The sequence below is a fragment of the Anguilla rostrata genome, chromosome 9, assembly GCF_018555375.3.
Source record: "Anguilla rostrata isolate EN2019 chromosome 9, ASM1855537v3, whole genome shotgun sequence".
NCBI lineage: Eukaryota > Metazoa > Chordata > Actinopteri > Anguilliformes > Anguillidae > Anguilla > Anguilla rostrata.
The window spans coordinates 7,260,001-7,286,019 of record NC_057941.1 but is presented as its reverse complement, the minus strand read 5'-3'; the positions used below and the strand labels follow the sequence as shown (position 1 = coordinate 7,286,019).

Genomic DNA, 26,019 nt, shown 5'->3' with positions numbered 1-26,019 from the left:
CTGCCCCACGAAAAATGAAGGATATGCTGTTGCTTCACAGAATGTCACTCCGCTAACCCCGCCCCCTTCATTATAAACACTCCAAAAATAATTAGTTGCCACAACATGCAGTAGTAGAAAACCATTTCATGAATTAGTAGGGAAAAAATGACACAAAAACATGCCTAATCCTTCCCAAGAATTAGCTCATTTTACCCATCTTGTATCTCAGTGTTTTTACCAATAAATGTTCCGTTACACACACACACACACAAAAGTAAACCAATACGAAGCAGGCAAAGTGCGGTGAGAGTTTCTGAAACACAAACAGTGGTGAGGACCGCGGTGAGTCGGCTGCGCGTGCGGTGCGTGCGGTGTGTGCGGTGTGTGCGTCCGGTTAGCGCCACGCCACGCCACGCCATGCTCCCACTCCGGACGGGGCGGCACCTACGGCCGAGCCCTAATCGCTGTCGGGCCGGTACAGGTACTTCATCATCAGGTTGTCCACCTTCTTCTTCTTCTTCTTCTCGTCCCGCTTGCTGAGGGGTCGCTCCTCGGCCGGGGCCCCGGGCTCCCCCTCCCCGTCCTCCTCGCCCCGCTGGGCCGGCCCCTTCTTCACGCTGCCGGAGCTGCGGTAGGAGATGGTGGAAGCCCCCGAGGACGAGGACGACTCGGAGGAGGAGGAGGAGGAGGAAGACGAGGACGAGTCGGACTCCGTGTCCCTCCTCTTGGAGCTCCTCCTGGACTTCTTCTTGCCCTTCTTCTTGGAGCTGCCGCTCCTCCTCCTCCGCTCGTCCGAGGAGGAGCTCTCCGACTCGGAGCGCCGGGTCTTCTTGCCCTTGTGGCTCCGCCCGCTGCGCCCGCTGCGCACGCTGCTGCCCCTGCTGGCGGGCCGCGTGAGGTCCAGCGCCGAGGCCGAGCGCCGGCTCGCGGAGGAGGAGCTACGGAACCCCGCCTCCCCGAGGTCGCCCTGCGCGCTCTTCACGCTCCGGACGCTCCTCCTGTCGTCCTCGTCCTCCTCCTCGTCATCGTCGCGCTTCCCGCCCGTGCCCTCCGCTTTGGCCTCCTCGTCCGCCGCGTCCGAGTCCTCCAGGCTCCGCCTCTTGAACTTGATTGGCTTGAAGCTGAGCACCTCGTTGATGGCCGCCTCCAGGTCCGGGTCCAGGTAGTTGCGGTGGCTGACGGGCTTGACGTCGGAGGCGTCGGGGGGGCTGCCGTCGGCGGGGCGGGGCTGGGGGGGCACGGAGAAGCTGCGGCCGGCCGAGCGGGGGCTGTAGGCGGAGACGCGGCCCTCGCTGCACGCCACGCTGGCGCCGCCGTCGTCGTCCACGTCCAGGCCGAACTCGCTGAGCCGGCTGCTGCGCGCCAGGGACGCCATGCTGACGCTGCCGGGGCTGCGGCCTCCGGAGCGCCGGCCCAGGCCCGGGCTGAGGGGCGGCCCGTACGAGGCGCCGCGCCCGTCGTCCAGCCAGGAGGCGCTGCGGCGCAGGCCCCGCGGGCTCGCCGGGCCCAGCCCGCTCAGGACGGACGCCGCGTCCTCGTCCGGGTCCAGCGCGCGCCGGGCCGACGCCCTGCCGGGGGCCAGCGAGGACACGGCCGACTCCCTGTCGAAGTCGGGGTTCATGGAGGACCAGCGGCGGTCCAGGCCCTTCCGCGCGCGGCTGGCCGCCTCGGAGTAGGCCTGCGAGATGACCGAGCCGCGGTCGTCCAGGTCGTCGCCCGCCGGGGCCTTCTTCCGGGGGCCGGCGGCGAGCGGGAGCGCGTCGTCCTGGCCGTCGGCCGAGCGCGACTTGGCCTTGCGGAAGGCGGCGCGGTCGTGCGGGTCGGACTGCTCCTTCAGCGCGCTGAAGAGCGAGCTCTCGTCCCCGGCGCCCCCGATGGAGTCCTTCAGGTTCGAGCGCTTCCTGTAGCTGAGCGAGCTCATGACCGACACCGACCTGCTCTGCTCCCCCTCCTTGCCCTCCTTGCCGCTCTCCTTCCATTCCTTGCCCTCCTTCCCCTCCTTCGCTTCTTTGACGTCCGCGTTCGCCGCGTACCTGGGGCGCGGAGGTCGGCCGGGGGGGAGGAAGAGCACGGCGCGGAAACGGAGATGCGGACGGAGAAAAGGGCGCAGAGAGAGAGAGAGAGAGAGAGAGGGTTCACAGATAAATTACACACAGGGAAAAGGAAAAACGGTGAATGAAAGCTTGCGAATGTAAGCACCAGAACATAACAAAAGGAAAGTTGGAAAACAAACACAATTTAACGTCAAAATCCTAGCGGGGTAACTTAAGCCTGAAGGTATTGGCACAGCAAAATAATTTAAAAAATTAGGTAAATTCTAATTAAAAATAATAAATTGGCAAAAGCAACCCCCCATCCATTTTCAATATCGGTATTTAATCAAGGGAATTTTAATTTTAATGAGCGCTAAATGTGTAGATTAAGAAGAGCGAACCCGTTAATGGACTTGTCTAATTGGACTAAGATAAACAGATTGGACTCGATAATTAAAGGTTAGCCGTGAGCCTGGAAGGAGCAGAGCGGCGAGGGTCGGGTAAAACAATAAAGCCAAACTGAAACCAGGCAGGTCACCCTGCCACCCAGTTACAGCCTGCGGTAACGCACCCCCCATCCCCCCCCATCGAGATTTAAACCGGCAGCCTCCGAAACTGTGCTCAAGAAACCCCCGCCGCCTGTGCCACAGCCTTCCACGGCCGTGTGTACTGCGGACAGCAGCAGCAGCAGTGGCCCAAACTAAGGATTCAGGCCACTGGCACCAGCCGCCGCGCGGGGCAATCAGCGAGCCCTCAGCCGGGCCTGATTGCGGTATGTCACCCTGACAGAACATCTCCAAAGGAAAGTTTTAAAAGTTGTGAGCCGTATAAATGGGAGCGCTAAATCTCCTCGAAAACAGACAGAATTCGGGGCAATCTGAGCTGCCAGCTCGCGGGCTGATCCATTAATCTCGGGGAGCGGGGGATGGGGGGTGGGGGCGGGAGGGTGGGGGGGTGGGGCGGGGGGGGATTGGCAGGAGGCGCTGCCAGCTGGCTACGGGGCGCGTCGATAAATCTGTCGAGAGTCGCCTCCATTTCGCGGGGCCGCCGTCATCAGACGGAAAGCAGGGGGAAGAGGGGGGAGAGACGCACCGAACGTCGATCCCTCTGCCGCCCCCCCCCAACACCTCAACAACCCCCCCCCCCCCCCCCACCGTCCCGCCCCAGGCAACCACCATCACAATACGCCTTTACGTGGCGGGAGAAAGACCGGGAACCGTCACCGCCAAGTCATTACCGACGGGGCAGACAGGGGGCGCCACGCTCACCTGGTGCTCTTCAGGCTGCCGTCGTCCGACAGGTTCTTGGAGGAGGAGCCCTTGTTTCGGGAGAGCCATGACTTGACCCCGTCCACGCGGCCCTCCACCTCGGAATCCGTCTCGGAGTCGTCCCCGCTGCGGGGAGAGAGGGCGAGGGTTAGGGAGACCCTCCAAAAGGCCGCTGAGCGTCGTTCACGAGTGTTAGCGACGGGGCGGAGAACGGGGCGGGCACTAGGTTTGGGAAAGAAACATCGCAAAGAAACGAAGAGACAGACCCCCCCCCACCCCCCCACCACCAGACACAGGACCTGGGAAACGCACAAAAGCTTCCTCATTACAGTGTTTTGTCTGTTTTCATGTCATTTGTTGCTATGTGCTGTAACGGCTTTGAGGGATTATTTGTTGCTGTTGCTATGTGCTGTAACTACTTTGAGGGATTATTTGTTGCTGTTGCTATGTGCTGTAACTACTTTGAGGGATTATTTGTTGCTGTTGCTATGTGCTGTAACTGCTGTGAGGGATTATTTGTTGCTGTTGCTATGTGCTGTAACTGCTGTGAGGGATTATTTGCTGCTGTTGCTATGTGCTGTAACTGCTGTGAGGGATTATTTGTTGCTGTTGCTATGTGCTGTAACGGCTGTGAGGGATTATTTGCTGCTGTTGCTATGTGCTGTAACTGCTGTGAGGGATTATTTGTTGCTGTTGCTATGTGCTGTAACGGCTGTGAGGGATTATTTGCTGCTGTTGCTATGTGCTGTAACTGCTGTGAGGGATTATTTGTTGCTGTTGCTATGTGCTGTAACGGCTGTGAGGGATTATTTGTTGCTGTTGCTATGTGCTGTAACTGCTGTGAGGGATTATTTGTTGCTGTTGCTATGTGCTGTAACTGCTGTGAGGGATTATTTGTTGCTGCTGCTATGTGCTGTGAGTGATGTCTCTGTGGGGTGGAGTCAGGGGTGCGGTTAAAAACATCCAACGGCAGCTCAGTTTCTTCCGTTGCATTCCAAAAGCCACATTCCAGTTAGGGCAACACACAACACGACAAGCTGGGAGGAGAGAGAGAAATCGAGGAGGAGGAAGACGAGGGCCTTTCACACCCTCCCACACCCCGGCTCGGTCATCTTTTTCCCACGGAACCATCGGTTTTCTACCCTCCACAGAAACAGCAGGAGCGCAGCGGATGAACTGCAAACACTGGACCGCAGATCCAACCCAAACTACTCCTCCTCTGCAGGGGTGAACCGCTGAGAGACAGCAGGGAACAGGACAGGGCCAGGGAGAGTACACTCCCCCATGTCCACTAAGCACCGTTAAAACATGCACACACGTACACAAGCAGACACCGAGTCATCTGAACACAAGCCATCGCGTGATGGACATGACAAGACACAAAGGCCCCCACCCCCCCCACTCCCAACCCCCACCCCCTACTCCCCAGCCCACCACTGGGATCCCAGCAGCCATGTCCATTAGCTGAGCGGCTTGGCGTTACCAAGCGTCAATTTTTACGCGACCGACAACGATCAGAAAAGCCGGTCAATGGCGAGAGGGACTCCACGGACACGGTCTTCCCCGCAGAAGGGGCTCTATTAAGGCAGGGCCGTCGCTCGGATCGAAACGAAGCTCAGTCAGAGAAGCACTGAAAATTGAGTGGTGTAAAAAGGAGGAGGGGGGGTGGGGGTGGACTGGGGGGAGCACGCCGGTGCTTGCAAACAGCACAAAGAGCCCTGCTATTAGATAATGGCCCTCCCGTAAACATGAACGCGTATCGGCGAGCTTCCCTTTCTTCTGCTTAAGTGTATAATAACTTGGGGCCGGGGGCGGCGGGCAGAGGGGGGCGGCGGGCTGAGGGGGGCGGCGGCCCGAGGAGGCCGCCACCGAGAGGGACGCAAACGGCGCCTCTGAAGCTGTAATTAACTCAGCTCCTCGAACCCCGGGCCATCGAAGGCTTCCGCGGACGGCGGGCTGTTGCCGCGGACGACCATGAGCCAGTGAACGGAGACGGAGCGGCTTCGCCAGGAAGCGCGTTAGCGTTAGCACCGCCGCCGCCATCGCCACTCCCACCGCAAGCCAGGAGGAATCAGGGAATCCTGTCCCGTTTTTTAAAATTCCCCGTTCCCCAGGTTAATTCTGGGATTTATAATAACGTGTGTGTATGGAATGGGCGGGGAGGGGGGAGGGGGGGGGGTTGTTATTTGAGATCTGACACATGCCCATCTCTTCAGATTAGCCGCTGCTCCTAGCAGACGCTGCCGTACCGCCATTGGCGTTGTGGTTCCTCATTACTCTCCACGGAACAGAGCGGGGGGGGAAAAAACTGAATTCCACGGGCGTACCGTACACGGCTCGGAGGCACCAGTGTTTCGGCGCATTATTACGACTTAGAGCCCAAACCCCGCGACTCTGAGACGCGAGAGTGAAGAGAACGAGGACTGCAGCTGGACGCGCTCCACGTCTGGCCCTCCCCGGGCGGCGCTGCTGAATGATGCCAGGACCAGGGGGGCAAGCCCCTCGTTTCGAACGCACACCGTGAGGAGCCCCGGGCATCAATCATCCGGCCAACCGGTGCGGACCGCTGGTCTGTTATGTTCGCGCGTGCGCGGTCACGTGTCGGGGCTAAGGCGTCCCTATTGGCTGGGAGTCCTTCTTGCCTGGAGGCAGCAACAGGAGCGGCGTTGGGTGAGCAGACCCCGCCCACCCTCTGAAATCACAGCCAGTCGGGATGACGTTGGGCTTTACCACGCTTACATCACCAATAGAGTTGCTCCCCGCCTGCCCTGACACCCCCCCCCCCCAGCTCAGAGCCCCCCCCCCCCCCCTCCCTTCCTCACCCTCTCTCTAATGTCATTGTACAGAATACTTTTTTAGGGGGGAAAATGGAATTAACCCACTTATTGAAAAGAGCGGCCAATTCTCCGGTGCCTGAAGACAATCTCACTCTCAACAGCACGTTGCACTCTGGGTAAAGGTCCAAACACGGAGGGGGCTGCGGAAGAGCGGTTTATACGTTTCGACCTTGATATTAAAATCTCCTGTCCGCCGGGGTCCGTGGGGGCATCCGGCTGGCGCCGCTCTTCGAAGAGACTATTTACCGAAACTATTTGTTCGCGCGCTCCCATCCGCGCCTTCGACAAGCCTATCAGCTCAGATCAGCCCCGCCGCCCTTCAGGGGCGTCCTCCTCTTGGCACGCGCGCTCTGAGGTCACAGCGGGGATCTAATGCCGGCGGCTAATCGAAAGCGCTCACCGAAGCGCTGTTGCTGCACGCGCGCCGCCCCAGTGCCTCCTGGGTAAAGGGGGGGGGACAGGCGAGACGAAGAGGCCGCGGGACGGGGGAGCGCTGTAATCGGGCGCTCTGGCGCCGCGCGGGGGGTGTCACACACGATTTGCGTCCCGGGCGCTCGCACCTCCGCTTAGACGGCCCCGAAGCCAGGGCTCGCGAAACAAACCAACGGGGGCGGGGCCGCGCCGCGAGACGCTAACCGCTCCCGACAACGCGTCTCCCCCGCCGGCCGCACGTCTCTGTCCCGCTCCGCTCGGCTCGGCTCCGTCCGCGATCCGATCCGATCCCGCTCGGATTCTCGCTTCGCTTTCACACTCGTTTGTTCAGAGGGTCCCCCCCCCCCGGCCCCCCTGGAGCTCAAACAAACGCGCGGAACGCACTCGACGCCGAACGGCTACGCTCGAGTTTCTGCCCGCGACAGGAAAGGAAAGGAGCGGGTCACGTCTGCGCGCGACTGAACGTCTGCGCAGTGCGTCTGCGCAGATCCACAGAGAGCGTTTCCTCCCCGAGCACCAAAGGAAAGCGGTAGTAATATCCCGCCGCGCGAGGTCGCGGGTGAGGGCCCGCCATCCGAACCGTAAAACCGCACACATCGCGCCTCAAACAAAAACGTAATAGATAAAGAGCGAAAAACTAGACGTCCAAGTTCACGATGAAGAGGAATCTGTGGCAGGAGTGGAAACGCAGCGATACGTCCATTAAGAGACACCCTTCCTTCCTGTACTTAGTTCATATTATTTCAAAGTGCTCGCACACATACTCCAGGTGTCTGCCTCATTCAGCAAACCTTCAGTTACCTGAAATCAATTCTACCCTTGCCTCTGCTTTCATTTATGCTATATAGCTATTCAATGAAGATGAAAGGCATTTCAACTGCACTCAGGGTAACCATGGAAATTCGACCAATCAATCGTTTCAAAAGCATTTTTAAATACGGCATCCTTGATGCTGATTAGGCAGGCAGCCCGTAGACCTTCCGTCATTGAAAACGAGTCTACAAAATAACATCGCTGACCTAACCTCTCCCGGCACAATGGCGCAAAAATCCCTGAGCTATACTCGGCGCTCTTAGGAGGCAAACAGCTTTGTTCGTACAGCAGAAAGCATCCTTTCCCTCCAACATGCTAATGTTCAAATCGTTAAATCCGTACAAAAAAACAAGCTAACAGCCCAAAATGGGTGAGCTACATTTCAAGGCACTCATTTAAAACTTGTGTCTGAGGGACTCGTCCTGATTGGGCGGGCCCAAGCACTCAGTAGACCCGACAGAAGGAGCTCTCTGAAGCTCCCCCCCCCCCCAAAGCAAAGAGAAGGGGTCCTGCAGTGAGGGGTCGGGGGGGGGGGGATTTAGGTAATGACACACAGACGGCACAGGACTGTTACTAGGGACACGCTCTCTAGGCACAGTTTCAGGAAGTAAAACCTTACCTTGCGCGGGATATTTCATCACAGGGCTGTGCTTTGCCCAGTTACCTCATGGGGAAAAATGGAACATGGAGTAGAGGGGGGTGGGGTGGGGCAGGGTGGGGCAAAGGGGGTGTTGTTTTTAGGAGCACGAGGTGCTCGCCATGCAGTGAATCCACGCGCAGCACGAATTAGTCACGTCACACGAGCACGGCGCAGGGGTTAGCGACCGTATCGCGCAGCCAACGGCGCGGTATCACCGAGAACTTTCCGGAACCTTCTGCCAATCTGCGCGGCCTGACCCGAGCTGCTTGAGCCGTGGTTTTTTTTTTTTTTTTTTTTACCACCGCCGTAAGAACCCGCCCCCTCAGGGTGCGGAGCTCGCCCCCGGGGCCCTCCTCCACACGCTCCGACCCCCGCGGGCGGAAAGAGCCGCTCGCAACGCAGCCGGAGAAGCAGCCGGAAGGGCGATGCGTTCGCATCGAGCGCTTAGCGCTCTGCCCTTTGGCCGAGAGGAAGGGAAGGAGCGCGCTCTTAAGGTGCTGTAGGCCGCAGAGCGCGCTCGCTAAGCCGCGGGTGTGGAGGCGGGCCCGCGTTCGGTTCAGCAGGGGGGCCGCGGGCCGCAGATTGGAATGCCGGTCCTGCGGAAGGCTCTCTCAGAAACCGCACCGTTCCTCCAGGCTGCCGCCGGCCGGCCGGGTCAGACCGGACCGGCGGGAGGGTAAAAAAAACAAAAATAAAACTCGGATAACGAGCAGCGAGGGCCTCACGTCTTATTCCTCCTTTTCTGATACTTTGTCACCATGTCTTGCAGACTGGCCGTGACGATGGATGGGACAGGCGGGGGAAAAAAAGGAAAACAAGAGAAAAAGAGAAGTGAGGAGAGAGAGAGAGACAGAGAGAGGGGGGAAAAAAAAAGCATAAAAGAAAACAAACAACCTGAATAAAATGGTACGATGTCTCAGAGGGATGGCCAGGGGGGGGGAGGAGGGAGAGGGTAGGGGGTGGAGAGGGGGGTGTAAAAAATAACAAGAAGCGAGGCTGAGGAGAGCTACAACTAGGGTTCTGTGAAAATCCGGTAACAGGCCGCGCTCCCCCCTCCCCTCTCGAGGGTCCGAACGGCGTTTCCCGGGCGACGCCGAGGGCTTTATTTATTTACGACACCCGGTCAGGCTGCCGTGGCCCAACCGCGCGCCTCTTCCCATAACAAAAATAAAAATAAACACAAAAAAAATACTGAACATTTTCTCGTAGCAGGGACCCAAACAAAAGAAAAAAAAACAAACAAACGTAGAAACAGGAACAGGGCACGGGGGACACGAGTAAACCAGGGCAGCTTCACCTAGCTGGAGGAAGAAGGGAAGAAAGAAAGATTTAAACACTGAAATTAAGCAGATGTTCTTTTCAGGCAATAAATCTTGGAGAGAATGTGAAGGAGGACGTGGGGGGATCCGGGGGGAGACTTTACGACAGCTTCATTCCGAGACCCTGTGAACAGGGAGTCGATCTCGAACCCGCGCCCGCGCCGTCCCCCCCTCTCCCCCCGCCCCAGTCCCCCCGCACTGCATTCATGTTTAATGCAGCCGTGTGGAGCTGCTGCTGTCGACCGTGCTGTCGAGGGCTGGGGCGGAGACGCAGGTCTCCTTTCTAAACAAAAACAACAAAAAAAAAACAAACAAAAGGAGCGCGGTTTCGGCAGAGGCCGAGGGCGAGAAGCGGCGCACCTGTTGATGAGGTCGTCGTTGTCGTCGCTCTCCATCTCGTCCTCGATGGCCGCCTGCAGGTCGCCGATCCTCTTGAAGGCCAGCTTGAGATCGGCCTGCAGGCTCTGATTGGCCGCCTCCAGGCTCTCGATGTCCATTTCCTGCCGACGGCAAGACGTGCAGGGTTAGCGTCAACCTCGCGAGGTCAGAACGAAGCGTCAGACCCCAGACAGTGTCTGCACAGTCTCTGTGGTAGTCTCTGTAGTGGTCTCTGTAGAGTCTCTGTAGTGGTCTCTGTATTGGTCTCTGTAGAGTCTCTGTAGTGGTCTCTGTACAGTCTCTGTAGTGGTCTCTGTAGAGTCTCTGTAGTGGTCTCTGTACAGTCTCTGTATTGGTCTCTGTAGAGTCTCTGTAGTGGTCTCTGTATTGGTCTCTGTAGAGTCTCTGTAGTGGTCTCTGTAGAGTCTCTGTAGTGGTCTCTGTAGAGTCTCTGTAGTGGTCTCTGTAGAGTCTCTGTAGTGGTCTCTGTAGTGGTCTCTGTAGTGGTCTCTGTAGTGGTCTCTGTAGAGTCTCTGTAGTGGTCTCTGTATTGGTCTCTGTACAGTCTCTGTGGAGGTCTTTGTACAGTCTCTGTAGTGGTCTTTGTACAGTCTCTGTAGAGGTCTCTGTATTGGTCTCTGTACAGTCTCTGTGGAGGTCTTTGTACAGTCTCTGTAGTGGTCTCTGTACAGTCTCTGTAGAGGTCTCTGTATTGGTCTCTGTACAGTCTCTGTAGTGGTCTCTGTACAGTCTCTGTAGTGGTCTCTGTACAGTCTCTGTAGTGGTCTTTGTACAGTCTCTGTAGTGGTCTCTGTACAGTCTCTGTGGAGGTCTCTGTGACAGTCTCTGTGGAGGTCTCTGTGACAGTCTTTCTGTAGTGGTCTCTGTACAGTCTCTGTGGAGGTCTCTGTGACAGTCTCACCAGCTCGTGTTTCTTGCGGCTGGCCTCGGCCTCCTTCTTCGCCAGCTCGCCCGTCTCCTCCTTGATGTCGCGGAGCTGCCTCTGCATGCGCTTGTTCTGCTCCTTCTCCCGGTTCTCCCCGCTGCTGCGCTGGTCCCGCTCCTCCGTCATCTTCTCCAGGTTCTCCTTCAACCGCGCCACCAGGCTCTGAGGACACGGGGAAGGGGGTCGAAAACACGGTCAAGACCAGGTCAGACGCTCGCTCTCTCAGCGTCAAAAGCCGCGGCAAGGAGCCGACGAGACCAAAAACGCCAAGCGTTCCTGGAAGCAGGTCATGAGCAACCCCAATCATACCGATCATAATCCCCTCATATTACCCCATCAACACACCGATCCATACCGCTTAGCCCTGTAAGTAGTTTGCGGCTTTCACCAATACTTCAGAGCTCTGAATGACATTTCAATTTTTTTGTCAATTAGAGGGACGGGCGTTCGAGCGAAGCTCTCGCGCGAGAAAGTTAAAATGTCTGTGACAAGAAACGTAACGCAGCCTTTGCCTAGAGAGCGTGAGAGAGAGAGAGAGAGACAGAGAGAGAGAGTGAGAGAGAGAGAGAGAGAGAGAGAGAGAGAGAGAGAGAGTATAATTTGAGCTCGATAGCGATCGCTGAAAAATACTCATAAATAAATGTAATGAAATGATAAGAAAGATAAAAGACTTGGCGCAAAGCCAGCCTCGGAGCCATTTTGGCTCTAGCGACGACAATGAGGGGTGTGCGGAGGAGAGCGCATTGTTCACACAGATCCGTCCCTCCTTCTGGACAGGCCCAGTGGAAGATGCTCTGTTATGAGTTTCCCTATTTATTATATTCTGCGTTATTCGCGAAGCACTGTTTATGATTTATGCCGTTCGCCGCGCTCTCCCAGTGAATGCATGCAGGTCTGGCGTAATGAAATGTGGCGAGATAATGTAAACCAGGTCTTACAAATACAATTTATTCACAATCTGTCAGGCTCCTCATGCATGCACAAGTCTGAAATGTGTTTTTTACTCCTTTTTTTTTGGGACTGAACACCCGCAGCCAATCGTATTATGTAATAATGTATTCTACCGATGCGAACGGGACTGAATAAATTCACCAGGACATCCTTATTTCATAGCTCTGTTATTGATTTGATTACATTTTCCTGGACTGATTATTCCGTACCGGTCCACAAAGTAGGCCCACCACCGGCGGCGGCGGCGGCGCGGGCGCACCGGAGAAAACGCTCTCCTCCAATTAAAGCGCTAATAAGCTAAGCCCCCGGAGCAGGGGGGCAGAAAAGGAGGCGCGGTGCGGCTGCAGTTTGGAGAGAGCCGAGCCCGGGCCCCGGGGCGGTGTGTGTGTGCGTGTTCCAGCGCCCGCTCGGCCTGGCGCGTGGGCGTCAGAGCGTCCGCCCGCTCGCACGGGCACCGCTCCGATCCCGTACCGCGCGTATCGATCGCGCCTCCGCAGGCAGAGCGGAGGTTTACTCAGACTCAAGGTCCTCTCTCTCTCTCTCTCTCGCTTGCGCACGCGTGCAGCACACAAGGGGCCAGAGCAAGGGCCTCGGTCTGTTAAAACCTGACCGTGGAAAAGAACTGACCACTGACGCGCTCAGGAAAAAACCAGGAGGGGGCTTTTTCGCCGACCCCCTCTCCGATGTTTTCAGACATCAGTTTGGACCGCATCACGAAACGATACCGCGTGCACGCTGCATTACAAATGCTTACTTCTGCCGTTGTTACTTTCCATTTATACATCTCTAGTAAATGGGAAAACATTTCAATGCATTACTTGACTGCGGTGAGTCATGTACCCTTTTCTGTTTGATTCTCTGTGTGTCATTTCCAATGCAGCTGTGCATCATAATCTGAAAGGTCGCACGATCTTGAAAATGTCATTTAAAAAAAAGGGGAAAAAATGCTTTGTTTACTGGTCTACACTTCAACACCGGGAACGTCACTACCTTCTAACTCACAATTGTGTCCGTGTTTCATAATTAAATAAGTAACTTTACACAGCCTTCGAATAGAATTTGTCCTCCCCATACATATTTAAATGCAAAATAAAACCACTCGGGCAATACTGAAATGTGCGATGAATATTATGTTCTTAAACCCTGGAACACAGCTGCTACTTAACGCCTTCCATTTTATAAGAAGACACAAGCAATTCTTGAAAATATAGATGACAATAAGGTCAGAGGAAAAAAAAAAACATGAGCTAAGAAAGGCATTCTTCCCAGCAGGATGGAACATCACGTGTAATACTGTAAGTGAAGAATGACAGGAGATGTATGTATGATGCACAAAAGCCCTCTCCTGAAAGGCTTTCTTCCTCAAACTTAAGCTCACTACCAAAAAGATCATCCCCCCTTTTGAAGTCCCCACTGCACCTTCACACATGACAAATCTGAGCTGTGCTAGTGATCCATCTCATTGGTGGAAAAAAGGGCTGACTGAACTGGCCAAAATATTTCGGACAATTCAAGATGAAATCTTCCAACATCTTTATCGGATCCCGTTCTCAAGAATCCTTCAATTTGAGCCCGGCTGCTTCAAAATCCCTGCACTTAAGCCAATCCAGAAGACCATAAGCAGTAGAGACCCCTTTTCATTTCTAGTATTCCCTCTCCTATCTAGGGGCTAATACCACGGCACAGCAGAGAACGTGATGCTCATCTTCAAATGCGCAACCAATTAATCAGCCAAGCAAACACCTGATTGATCAAATAAAATCTGACTCCGTTTTCCACTGAAGCGCCACAGAGCGCACTTCACATAAACATCTCAAAGCCCTGTCAAGTGTAACATTCAAGTTTTATAAAAATACTTTGTGAATTTTCTTCCAATCGGTCTACGCAGGGCCAGGATGCAGAACGGGCTGCAGAAAGTGACACTTCACATAATCAATTTATCCATCCGTGCGGCCGCACGTCAGCCGCCGCCCCCAAACGAAAATAGCGCAAATACACGCCGCCGCGCCGCCTCCCGGTTCTCACACCAATTAGTTTCTGCCACTGTTTGTTTGTTAGACGCGTCTGACGCGAACATCGAGGACTTCGCGAACGTCTCCCGCGGTCAGGCTGCTAGCGTTAGCCTTCACTCACGGAAAGGCGGGGGAAAAAAAAGAAAAAAAAGAAAAAGAAGAAAAAAGAAAAAAAGGCCCGAGAGCTTGTGTGTGCGGCGGCGCTAGCTTTATTAGCGCAGAGTGTTTACGGGACCCCAAGGGGGGGGGGGGGGGGGACGAGAGGCGCCCTCGTAACTAACGACGTCGAGAGATTGCGAGGGGGGGGCCGTCGGTAAACGCCGCGGTTTAACCGCGCGGGGGGGCGGGCACAGGCGGCCCTCGGGGGAGCGCTATTTAATTACAGCGGCCGGACCAAATTGAAAAAAAAAAACCATTCACCTCTCCGTCTCCGGCAATAACGGGAACGTAATTCCGAAATGATTAAATTACGAGACGCGACATCGTCGAGCGAATGTGTTATTAGCCGTGGGACCAGGAGCGGGGGGGGGGGTGGGGGTGGGGGTGGGGGATCTACTTGGCTATGGAGTTAGACGTGCGACAGACACATTCAGATTCGCCGTTTGTCGTGTGAGACACTCTCACGCGGTTTTAAGAGGGCCAGGACCAATGTTTTTATTTTTACAGCACATGTCGACTGCGTCATACGCAAGTAGCACAAATGGGCCTTTTTGACCAGAGCACGCGTCCCTGCTGGCTGGACGGCTGTGATTGGACGAAAGCCGGAAGACACCGGAGGATAAAGACTCGGCTGAAAAATAACTGGTTCAGAAACCGCAAAACACAAAACTGGAAAAAAAGATACGAAGACATGTACAGTTATCTCCAGACCCGTCTTCTGTATGTCTTACATGCATTAGTTAGTCACTGTCCCTCCTCCGCAATACTAGCGCATAAAAACTTATTTGTGCATCGGAACTTTCAACCTCCGATAACGTCTCCTCTTTAAGGGACGGAATAAGAACTGTTCCTCTACTGACATTACTGACTATTATCACGTCTGAGTCAGGAGCCGCTGTGCGCCATGAGGATGAGAACCTGACACAGTGCCTCTGTATGGGGGCAAGGGGCAGTGAGGGTGGCGGCGCTCCAGAGAACAGCTCACCCGTACTGCACTCTATTACCCCACTCACAAGCACCCGGAACCATCGCCGCGTGGGCAAAGGGTGGAAGTCGGCCAGAGGTCCCCAAGTTCAGTTCTTCTCCGCGCTCTTGCCCTCTGACCACCTGACTCCCTCTCTCTCTCTCTCGCAGCTCTCTCTGTTCCTCCCACGCGCTCCATTAACCCTTCCATCCTTCTCCACCCCCTCCTCTTTCCCCTCCGCCTCCGCCTGCAGTCCCTGCTCACCTCCAAGCGTTTGACCTGGGTCCTCTCAAACTCCAGCTTGGTGTCCAGCTCGCGGATCTTGGCCTCCTGCCGGCTGACCAGGGACTTCTCCACCATGGACTGCTCCTGGAAGTCCAGCTGGCTCTGCAGGGACTGGAGCTGGAAGAAGGGGGGGGGGGGGGGGGGTGGGGTGAGAACAGCGCATGCTAACCAGGCCAAACACGCTCTTCGCCCAATGAGAGGGCTCTCTCTCCCTCTCTGACAGCTCCTACAGCCTCACCTGCGTAACGAGGCTGCTGCGATGCCATCCATTACCCTACCCTAATGAATCTACACTCAGTGACACAGCAATAATAACACCAGCACAGAATCCAGGTCTCCATAGATACGGGCAATGCTGACAGAATACTGTCATTTCTCACACTCACTGCTCAAGGCTCTCTGCCATCCGCAAATGTGATAAATAAAAATGTTTATTATTTATATATTTTATATATATATATATATATTTCTTTAAAAATTGAACAGAGAAAAAGCTAAGCGCAATGCGGCAAGTGTGAATAAAGTGGTTAATTTGGGAAGCCGTGACCCTCTTCCTGTCTGACGTCTCACATTCGACGCGTCATCCCTTCAGCGCTGGAGCCGCCTGACTCGAGCCTCTCGCTCCAGGACGTTACCGGAGTGCCCCCGGGCGGCGCCTCTGTTGTGTCACCGTGATATCGTTTCTCAAAAACGCGCGTTCCGTTATTTCATCCGTGACACTACAGTCGAAACTTCGCTCAAAAAACAGCGAGACAAAGAAAGCACACAGAACTGGATTTCTGTGTTTCTCAAAAGGTTGCGGGTTCCAATCCCAGCTGGGGGCACTGCTGTTGCACTCGAGAGCAAGGTAGTTAACCTGACCTGCTTCAGTACAGACATCCAGTTTTATTTAGAAAATACTGAGGGATTGGATAAGAGCATGTATAAATGGCAGAATGCAGTGCAGCACAATCATTAAGTAGCTACTACAAAGGCACAGGTCGCTTTTCGTTTTTCCAAAGGCTGACTTGGGAACAATGCCCCAGCAGTTATGAATAGAGCAGTTTCACTGTTGTTGTTCCAAAAGCTAGTCTGACTCACAGGATACAGACTGTGGGTATAAGCCTGCCATTGGCCGACTATTTCAGTCGGAATTCTCCTCCCCTTTCCGCTATCTGCGTGTTACCGTTTTTGCAAGGGTACCGTCGCTGCATCCTGGGCTTAGCGCCGCCCAAGACGACTGTGATTGGCTTAAAGAAATACAAACAAGCCAGAGCGTTTTTTTTTCCCCCTGTACTGGAATGATAATAATGGGTTGAGCCAGACCTTTCTCCAGCGCTGGCACAGCACTGAAACAAAGTGCGGAGATGGGTCTGGCTATGCGAGACTACCCATGCCCCTTACCCAATGCTTACCCAATACCCAATGCTTCAGGAGCAAACAACGTACTGGCGAAAGGCAGCGACGCCTGGGTGCCCCTGGAGCTCACAGCGGGAAGTGGAATCGCCCCACCAAGGCAGAACAATGGTGAAAAAGTGGCTGTGGGAAGGGGAGGGCCATGCTCAGCTCGCTGGTTAGATCTCAAAGTGCCTCATAACAGGGTTACGGTGACCAGAGCCGCCCCGTTAGCGGGCTAAACGTAGCGCGCGGCGCGCGGCTCTGAAGCAGCGAGCGGGATGAGGTGGGAGGGTAAGGGGCACTGGGTAATGAGGCCCCCTGCAGCAGAGGGCGTGAGGAGTCATTAAAGGCAGCGGCTTTCCGGCAGGCCAGCCTCCGGAGGGCTCAGAAGCCTCAGATGGGTATCGGGGGCGCCGCGCGCCGCTTAGCGCTGCAGTGAGCGGCCTATCAGGCAGGGCCGCACGCGCTAATCCCAAGCTCAGCCCCCAGCCCCCCCTCAGGGCGGGATTTAGGGCTGATCGTGCCAAGGGCGCACCAGCCAAACGACCCGGGGGGGGGGAGTGGGGGGGGAGCCGGGGGGGTGGATCCCCTACCTTCTCCTGGATCTCCTGCTTCTCCTTCATGGCCTCCTCCAGCTGAGCCTGCAGGTCGCTGATCTGAGCCAGGTCGCGAGTAGACTGGGGGGAGAGAGAGGGGGAGAGAGCAGTCAGACAACCTCATGCTACGGGACGTGTGTGTGTGTGCGTGCGTGCGTGTGTGTGGGTATGGCACCAGGTCCCGCATTGACTGAGGAGAGAGGGAGGAGTCAGACAACCTCACGCTACGGGACATGTGTGTGCGTGTGCTTGTGTACGTGTACGTGTGCGTGAGTGTGTGCATGTGTGTGTGTGCATGTGCATGGCTCAAGTGTTTGCGTGTGCCTGTGCTTGTGTGTGTGAGTTCTCAAGCTCAATGGAAAGCATATGGTATGAGCTCTGGAGTGCATTTGTGTTCGAGAATAAACGCATGGGTCACAAATCTGTACATGTAGACGGCCTGCACTTGAATCTTACGGTGTTCTGCCTCATTTCGCATTCAGCTAACGTATCTGAATGTACACGCATACTCTTAAAGGCGCGCTTGAGTGTGCACTGCGGTTAGGGGCCGTCAAATTAAAAGCTCATTCATGACAGTCCAGACGGCCGCATTGTGCTTCCGCACCAGGACCGTATATCTCAGGCAATTTCTGAGCGGTCCCGCGGATCAGTCTGCGCGGCTGCAGATGAGTTCCTGCAGCGGCAGCGCAGAAATCAGCCAGCAGCGACAATAGAAATCCCAGGCAGCCGGGCGAAGGCACAGATGGGATAAAACCACAAGGACAGCGGGGGGTGAGGGGGTGTGTGTGCAGCAGACACCTCTGACTATGGCGGAATGCAAATGTTTTTTAATTTAAACCCGGGTAAAATCACGGCCCTGAGGCAGCGATGGCGCACGAGTACGGTGTGTGTGTGCGTGCGTGTGTGTGTGCGTGCATGTGTTTGTGCGTGCGTGCGTTTGTGCGTGTGTGCGTGCGTGCGGGTGTGTACCAGGGTTATCGCCGCACATGGATTTTGTCTCAGCTTGAGCAGACACAAAGAAATAATGCACCCTTTGGGGCGGGCGGGCGGGCGGGCGGGAGGGAGGGAGGGAGGGGCGGGGGCGGGGGGGCTAGACAAAAGAAAAGAGAGAACCAATCTTCCCCCTTTAACAGTCGCCGCGCAGGAAAAACACAGCAGCAACAGGACTTTTTTTTATTGCGCACCATTAAACCTCATTTGAATGTCGGGCCGTTTGAAGTATTTCAGATAGCCGTGTCTGCTCGACTAGACAAAGCACTCAGCCCAGCGAAGCAGAGGGAAGGAAGGCTTCACACGAGAGAGGAGAGGAGTGAAGATGATGCAAGCGGCTGACAGGTTCCTCCTCACTGCTAACTTCATCAGCGCTGAACAGAGTCCTTTCTGCGGCCTGCTACCACCGTCCTCAAAACCCTTCTCCCGATGCATCAGACCCGACCAGTTTACTCTCCAAGACAGTGGTGAATTAGACAAGTGCCAATATGCGCTGTAATTCAGCTCATATGAATCCTGTGGGCCGAATGCAAGTGTGAGTTGTAGTTTGTGCTCAGCTGGATGTGGATAAAGAACAGGAAACAGGGCCGTCCCTGATGCTAGTGTACAGGGAACAGGACTGTCCCTGTCGCTGCACAAGGGGAACAGGGCTGTCCCAGTCACTAGTGCACGGGGAACAGGATCTTCGCTTACGCTGCGCATAGGGGAACAGGGCTGTCCCTGACGCTAGCGCACGGGGAACAGGATCTTCCTGACGCTGCACATAGGGGAACAGGATCTTCCCTGACGCTGCACATAGGGGAACAGGATCTTCCCTGACGCTGCACATAGGGGAACAGGGCTGTCCCTGATGCTAGTGCACGAGGAACAGGATCTTCCCTGTCGCTGCGCAAGGGGAACAGGGCTGTCCCAGTCACTAGTGCACGGGGAACAGGGTCTTCCCTGACGCTGCACATAGGGGAACAGGATCTTCCTGACGCTGCGCACGGGGAACAGGACCGGCTCCGTGGGCTCACCGCGCAGCGGGTTACCTGGGAGATGGCGGGTTACCTGGGAGATGGCGGCCTTGTGCTTCTTCATCAGCTCGTTCATGTCCTCCTGGTCCTCCTCCAGGCGAGACTGCAGGTCGTTCTTCTCCCTCTGCAGCCGGCTCACCTGCTCTTCCAGCTGCGAGAGACACACACAGGCGGTTTTACCCAGGAGACAAATGGAGGGAGAGCGAAACAAAGGAACAGACCAGGGCACGTGAAACAGAGAGAGAGAGAGAGAGAGAGAGAGAGAGAATGTGTGTGTGTGTGTGACAGGGGAGGGAAAAAGAAAGAGTAGACAGGAGCAAGAAAGAAAGAGAGAGAGAAATCTGAAAGGGAGAGGCTCCCAGGTGCGCAGCTCCAAGCCACTCCATGGAGAGAGCAGGCCTGCATGGTGTCTGTCAGGATTCACCTGGCCTACACTGCAGCTACCTGAACACTATTTCAGCCCAGCGGCTAGCGCAGAGGGAAAAAACCAGCACCTGGCTACACTTTTTTTTTCTGTTTCTGGAGGACAGCCATGCTAGGTGCATCCTCCCAAACTGAGAGAGGAGATGGCCCAATGTGACCCGGAAATTTGAGGAGAGAAGTAAAAAAAAAAAAAAAAAAAAATTTAAAAAAGGGAACAACCAGTTGTTCAAATACATCAAAGCAAGAGGCAGCCTGGCAGGTTCCGGCTTCAAGGGCAGTACTGGAGTGTACGGAGATGAGCAGGCACGACCCAGTACCCGTTTAAATCAGTCACTGGACAATGGTCAGTGCAGAGTGAGCTCCATTATGTCCTCTGAAATACAGGAAAACCATTTCTACACAACCAGCTAAAAGGCATAGTATCAGTTAGAAGGGTTTTTTCTTTTTTTTTAAGAATCCGTTAGCACACAACCACGAGAAGAAGAACCCTCCATATCCTTCACGCTGAGGAAATACACAGTGACTGGATGACCGGCTCATTTATTCATATATTGCAAATAAGTCTTTAAAGGACAGACAGAACGAACCCAGTTTTACGTAACTTAAAAATACATGAAGTTACGTACGTTACGTTCAGTATGCACATTCTGATGAAATCGCTTTTCTGATATTTTTAGAAATGGTGAATCCAACCTCTGAAAACCGAAGCGTGGACACAAATGGCAAACGGTTTTAATAGCGCTGACACAAGAAGCGACATCAGCCTGCATGGCTGTCAGCTTACACTGCCGTTGGGCGGACACGGTGGCACAGTGGTTAGCACTGTCGCCTCAAAGCACAAAGGTCGTGGGTTCGAATCTCGGCTTGGGGGCCTTTCTGTGCGGAGTTCGCATGTTCTCCCCGTGTTCGTGTGGGTTTACTCCAGGTACTCCGGTTTCCTCCCACACTCAAAGACGTGCATGTTAGGTGTGCTCCTGCAGGTGCCCTTGACCAAGGCACTGGCCTCAGGAGAACTGGAGTTGGTCCCTGGGCGCTGCACTGTGGCTGCCCACTGCTCCTAGGTAACTAGGATGGGTCAAAATGCAGAGGACAAATTGCCCCACAGCATTCAATAAAAGTGTATCTGATCTTTATCTTTATACTCCAGTTATTTAACACACCAAGCATTTCTGCCTGATGGGAAAACGATTATTTTTCCAACACTGGGTACTGTTGCTGTATTTGTGAATGCAGACATATTTGCTGCATTTGTACTGCATCTAAATACACGATGGAAGACACAATAAAGTGAGAATCCTGTAGATATACGCCATCGTTTGCAGTAAGCGTTTTATTATTATACAGTAAGAAAGAGAGAGGGTGAAATTAGGTGCGCTAACACCCTTCTGTTTCCACACCGCATTTCTTCCACACGGGAAAAATGTAAAACGCAGAAAAGAGGTGTTTGTCGAAACGCGGCAATTACACCCAAGTAACTGCATATTATAGCGCGAGGAGGACGGGCGAGATTACACGCCTGAGTGCACGTGGGATTCGCAGAGCAAAGGTCGTGCTAACGCTAACGCTAACGCTAACGCTCGCAGCAATGCGCAGTGCGCTCTGCAGTGGCCTTGGAAGGTGTTTGATATTCGCCCTCTGGTACCGAATCTGAAATGGCCTCTCTCTCTGGTCAATGTAACAGAGACCAGTGGACACGGCACAAGACTAAATGCAAAACACAGGATCGCAAATTTCTGTTCTGGTCAGTTCTAGAAGAAGCCTTTTATCAGGCCGCCTTGACTAACTAACGTAACGGTTTGGACTCCAATATCGGCAGACCTGTTTAGAGCATGACAATCCATGCATTTGATTCGCATAACGGTGATGCTGGTCACCTTCGCACTGAGCACCAGATTCTCTGAGCTGGTTCTCAAGTTCTCAATCTGCACAGATTTCCTGCCAGTGCCTAGCTGTCTGTAGGGGTTAGCTAGTTGTTGTAAACGTTTGACAATGTGTAATCGCTTATCATAAAATTATTATTGATGATTGATTTAAATACACTGATTTAAAACCAAAAAAAAACAAAAAACAATATAATGTTTCAAAACTTTCCTGCCACACACCCGCCTCGCTGCTGCGACTCCTCCCTCTGAGAGTCATAAGCACAGGGTGGGCTACGTACGCTACGCTAACTCCGAGCTAACCTTCAGTTAGCGTCAAACGCTAATTTTAAACTACGCGTATTACATTGTGACTCCGCTAACACCCCGATTAGTTTACAAGGGAAAAAAGCGAGATGTAGCCTCAAAGCGCTAATGCAGGATCTTAAGTTGAAGCCCTTCTGAACCGCTCCTCCCTGCTGTTTTGTTCTGTACCGCGTGAGGATTTGGGGAGCGTGACTGTGATGAACTCAGCGTGACGGGGGGGGGGGGGGGGAGAGACCGACGGTCACAGCAAGCTAAAACCAAAGGCTGTACAAACAAAATCGATAGTGTTAAAGCTGGACAAAATCATTACAGGCGTCGGGCTGTAACTTGTTATCTTTTATTGACAGAATGTGTCTATCCACATTGCCAGGCGAGTGATTTCTATGTTGTGTTGTATGTTTTTTTCTTTTTTTAAGTAGATGAAATTATAGCGAGACACCACTCTCCTCATTCAGGGATTTTTTTGCTCTTGGCATAGGGGTCACCCAAAACATGGCGTCTTCACCTACGATTCGCGAGCTGGGAGGTGTGCCGCTGCTTGTGGACATTATACAGCTTTCAGGAGGCAGTGTAAACTATGGACATCCAACGACAAACAGCTGCAAAAGAACTGCATATTCTTGTTCACTATATCAGATATATATCACTATATTAATATCAGATAACTATTTAATTGGGTTGTCAGGTATGCCATTTCGCCAAGTTACAGCTTGGTGGGGCATGTCCCATACCTATACAGCAAGAGAGTTTGGCACTTTTCAGGGTTTCCTACAGAAATAACCACAATGACCACAGACTCTCAGCCCTTAAGAACATTAACTACTGTACTTTCTGACCTCATGTAAACAGACAGAATTCAGACACAACTTCCCGCGTACACACAATAAAGCCTCAAATTTTGGTTATTTTGCATTTTTCTTCTTTTTCCTGCCGATTTCTTCATCACAAATGCTCCAGTCCCACAATCAAAAATTCTCCCCATTGGACATTTAGCAACATCTGATCAAAGTAGCCAATTACAGGATACTTGGATAAACAGGAAAAAAATGGACATATACTGTAAGGAAGTGCACCGGTAGCCAACCTTCGGCTACAGTCTCTTCAGATGATACAGTAAGATGAAAAACACAGGGCCAAGTTACATTAAATAATTTAGGAAACGTTGGGTAGTATTACTATAGAACAGAGCTTGTTTAATTTGTGTGAGCTAAGATAGCCAATATTGTCTGTTGTAACTTGGGCTCATTTTGATATAAATACTTTTAACAGCAGGGCTAGATTTAGCAAGTTTTAATCAATGATTGTGCGAAGTTGTGAGCAACTTGCCATTTTTGAATGTTGAAAATGTTTTTGTTGAGAAAATATACACTGCAACAGCAATACATAAATAAAATAAAAATAAAATCTGTTCTAGTAAAACTTTGCAAGGGACACAGTATGCAAGGGGAAAATGTATTCAGTTTTGGCAATAATGTAAGGATACATTGAAAGATGTAAATAGCCCAAGGTTAGTTCATTATACCAGGCTAGGCAGGAATACATCTTCCTTAGCTGGATCCTTAATGATGTTTATTTTTTTCTTTACAAATTTCATTTCATCTACCGCAACATTTATTAAAATGATCTTGTGCAACCAGTTTGCTGCAGATTGATGCTGGCTGTAAGTACTATAAATGATCAGGACCTGTGTATAACATACTTTAGAGGAATCACAAACAGCCCCGCACCAAATGCATTTAAACTGAGAGAGACACAGAAAACGCTCAAAAGCTTCGCGGTCCATTTAAACGAGAAACGGGGGCTGGAAGTGGTTTTGAGATTTTGGGTAAACGCGGGTGTGTGTAAAAAAAAATCATTTATCCATGTTTACCCACGTGTGTGTTAAATATTGCTGCCTATTTGTAAGGGCAGCAGCGATGAGTGGGCAGCGCCATATGGCCCTGCGATCGGTGCCGAGCAGAGGGGTGGCACACCACGCGATTCCCTATTGGAGCGCTTGCGAGGCACGTAACTCCCACCCCCCCCCCCCCCCCATTCTCGATGCCGTCCAATCGCGAGAGCGTCGCCCTCGACTGCTGAGAACTTGGGGGGGGGGCGTGCACCAGCATTTCAGTTCACAGCACCGCTTTGCGAAAATAATCCACCGTCTGCGCAGAGTTTGGCCAAAAAGCATTCTGCCTCAAAACACCACGACGAATTCGATAATAAACGATAAGCTTCGATTGCCTGAAAATTCAATGCGGAGGTGATTGGATCAACACGGTTCGGGGGAAAAAACCGGAAAACAAATTTATATCAACAGCGTCGGCATCGCACGCGGCACTTCGGCGCGGTACATCCGTCACCGAATCTGTCGGGAGACGACAAATCACCGAGACAAAAAAAGCCAGCCCACGACGGTCTTATTAGAGCGCGGAATTACTGACGGTGGTACCGCGTGTCAAGCTCAAATTAGAAACGCCGCGAGAAGCCTGTCGTTGACGGCTACGTTTCATTTCCTGTCACCCGATAGTCACCTCTGTGTCCTGAGGAGGAGGCAGGAGGCAACAGGGGAGCGTCCGCTAAGGAAGGGGAAACGGCTTCTCCTCTGTTCGGCAGATCACCCATGTTACGTTACTGCAAAACGTTGTTTCAACTGGGGGGCAATTTGCACTTGTAAAAGCCAAAGTCTATTGGACTTTTTTTTCTACAATCTTTCAAAAAGTTTTGGGCCAAAACGATAAATAAAATTTTAAAAAACCACATGGGAAAAAAGTTGTACAATGTCCTTATTTATCAGACCTGCGTTTTGTAGTTGCTCCAATGGCCTTCAGTATGCACTTATTGCACTTTGGATAAAATTGTCTGCCAAATAAATGTACTGTAATGTAATGCTTTTACCCATCCTGCATCACCAGCCACCACATCATCAGGACCTCTCCTCAGACCTGACCCCCCCCCCCACCCCCCCACTTCCTGTAGCACTGAAGCTCCTCCTGCATTCAGACGGCCACAGGGCCAGTGAAGGAAGAAAGGCCTACAGGAGGAGGCTCCAACTCACCGACATCTTGGCTTTGGAAATGTCGTCCATCTGGAGGTGCAGGTCCTCGATCTCCACCTCCATGGACTTGCGGGACTTGACGGCTGCCGCGCAGGTGAACTCAGACTCCTCCAGCTGCGGGGGGGAAGGGAAGAACCAGGGATCAGGGATCAGGGAGCAGCGGGGGGGAAATCTGAGACGCTGCTCTCCAATGAGCGCCGGGGAACTCTTCTCAGACTGTCTCAGGAAGCAGCCGCCTTCTCATGTGGAGAGCCAGTGCTGACCCCTGGACTGAGGGAGCGCCACCATGCTGAGCGCTCAGCACTGGGATTAGAGAGCCGAGAAGCTGCAGGTGACTGCGGAGGTGGAGGCAGGGGTGGGGGCGGAGTCGGAGGCGGAGTTGGAGGCAGAGGCAAGGGTGGGGTTGGGGATGGGGGCGGGTGGCGGAGGGGGTGTGGGGTGGGGGCGGCGAGCGCACCTGGTTCTTGAGCTGGGCGATCTCCCGCTTGCTCGGGGCGTTGTTCTTCAGGTGGTCCAGCATGATCTGGGCGTCGCCCAGCAGGACCTTGGTGCGCTTCAGGTCCTTCTTCAGGCGCTTCTCCGTCTCCACGTCGCGCTGGCCCACCTGGGGCGAGGTCACGGCACAGGGGTCAAACCCCAGAACCCACCGCAGACAACAGCATGACAGAGACCGCGCAATACACTGCTGCACAAAACAGCAACCTGCATACAGCGCATTACACAGCTCTGCATACATTACACAGCTCTGCGTGCATTACACAGCTCTGCGTGCATTACACAGCTCTGCATGCATTACACAGCTCTGCGTGCATTACACAGCTCTGCGTGCATTACACAGCTCTGCATGCATTACACAGCATAGAGTGCATTACACAGCTCAGAGTGCATTACACAGCTCTGCATGCATTACACAGCTCTGCGTGCATTACACAGCTCAGAGTGCATTACACAGCTCTGCATGCATTACACAGCTCTGCATGCATTACACAGCTCTGCATGCATTACACAGCTCTGCATGCATTACACAGCACAGAGTGCATTACACAGCTCTGCATGCATTACACAGCACAGAGTGCATTACACAGCTCTGCATGCATTACACAGCACAGAGTGCATTACACAGCTCTGCATGCATTACACAGCACAGAGTGCATTACACAGCACAGAGTGCATTACACAGCTCTGCATGCATTACACAGCACAGAGTGCATTACACAGCTCTGCATGCATTACACAGCACAGAGTGCATTACACAGCTCTGCGTGCATTACACAGCTCTGCATGCATTACACAGCTCTGCATGCATTACACAGCACCGAGTGCATTACACAGCTCTGCATGCATTACACAGCTCTGCATGCATTACAAAGCA

General features: G+C 53.4%; 1 protein-coding gene across 9 annotated transcripts in view; it reads right to left on the bottom strand.

The window, feature by feature from the left end:
- LOC135262791 (unconventional myosin-XVIIIa-like) overlaps positions 1-26,019 on the bottom strand; it is a 137,190-nt gene that overhangs the window by 4,114 nt on the left and 107,057 nt on the right. For 6 of the 9 annotated variants that reach the window (XM_064350040.1, XM_064350041.1, XM_064350039.1 and 3 more), the window contains 10 exons: positions 25,105-25,251; positions 24,648-24,761; positions 19,033-19,149; positions 16,990-17,073; positions 14,999-15,136; positions 10,625-10,810; positions 9,685-9,824; positions 8,731-8,775; positions 3,284-3,409; positions 431-2,015 (listed from right to left, as the gene is read on the bottom strand). In XM_064350040.1, the coding sequence (XP_064206110.1) occupies positions 440-2,015; positions 3,284-3,409; positions 8,731-8,775; positions 9,685-9,824; positions 10,625-10,810; positions 14,999-15,136; positions 16,990-17,073; positions 19,033-19,149; positions 24,648-24,761; positions 25,105-25,251 (2,673 nt within the window). In that variant the 3' untranslated portion in view covers positions 431-439. The remainder of the gene's footprint in view (positions 1-430; positions 2,016-3,283; positions 3,410-8,730; positions 8,776-9,684; positions 9,825-10,624; positions 10,811-14,998; positions 15,137-16,989; positions 17,074-19,032; positions 19,150-24,647; positions 24,762-25,104; positions 25,252-26,019) is intronic. The other 3 variants (XM_064350047.1, XM_064350043.1, XM_064350044.1) reach the window with 3 other exon arrangements.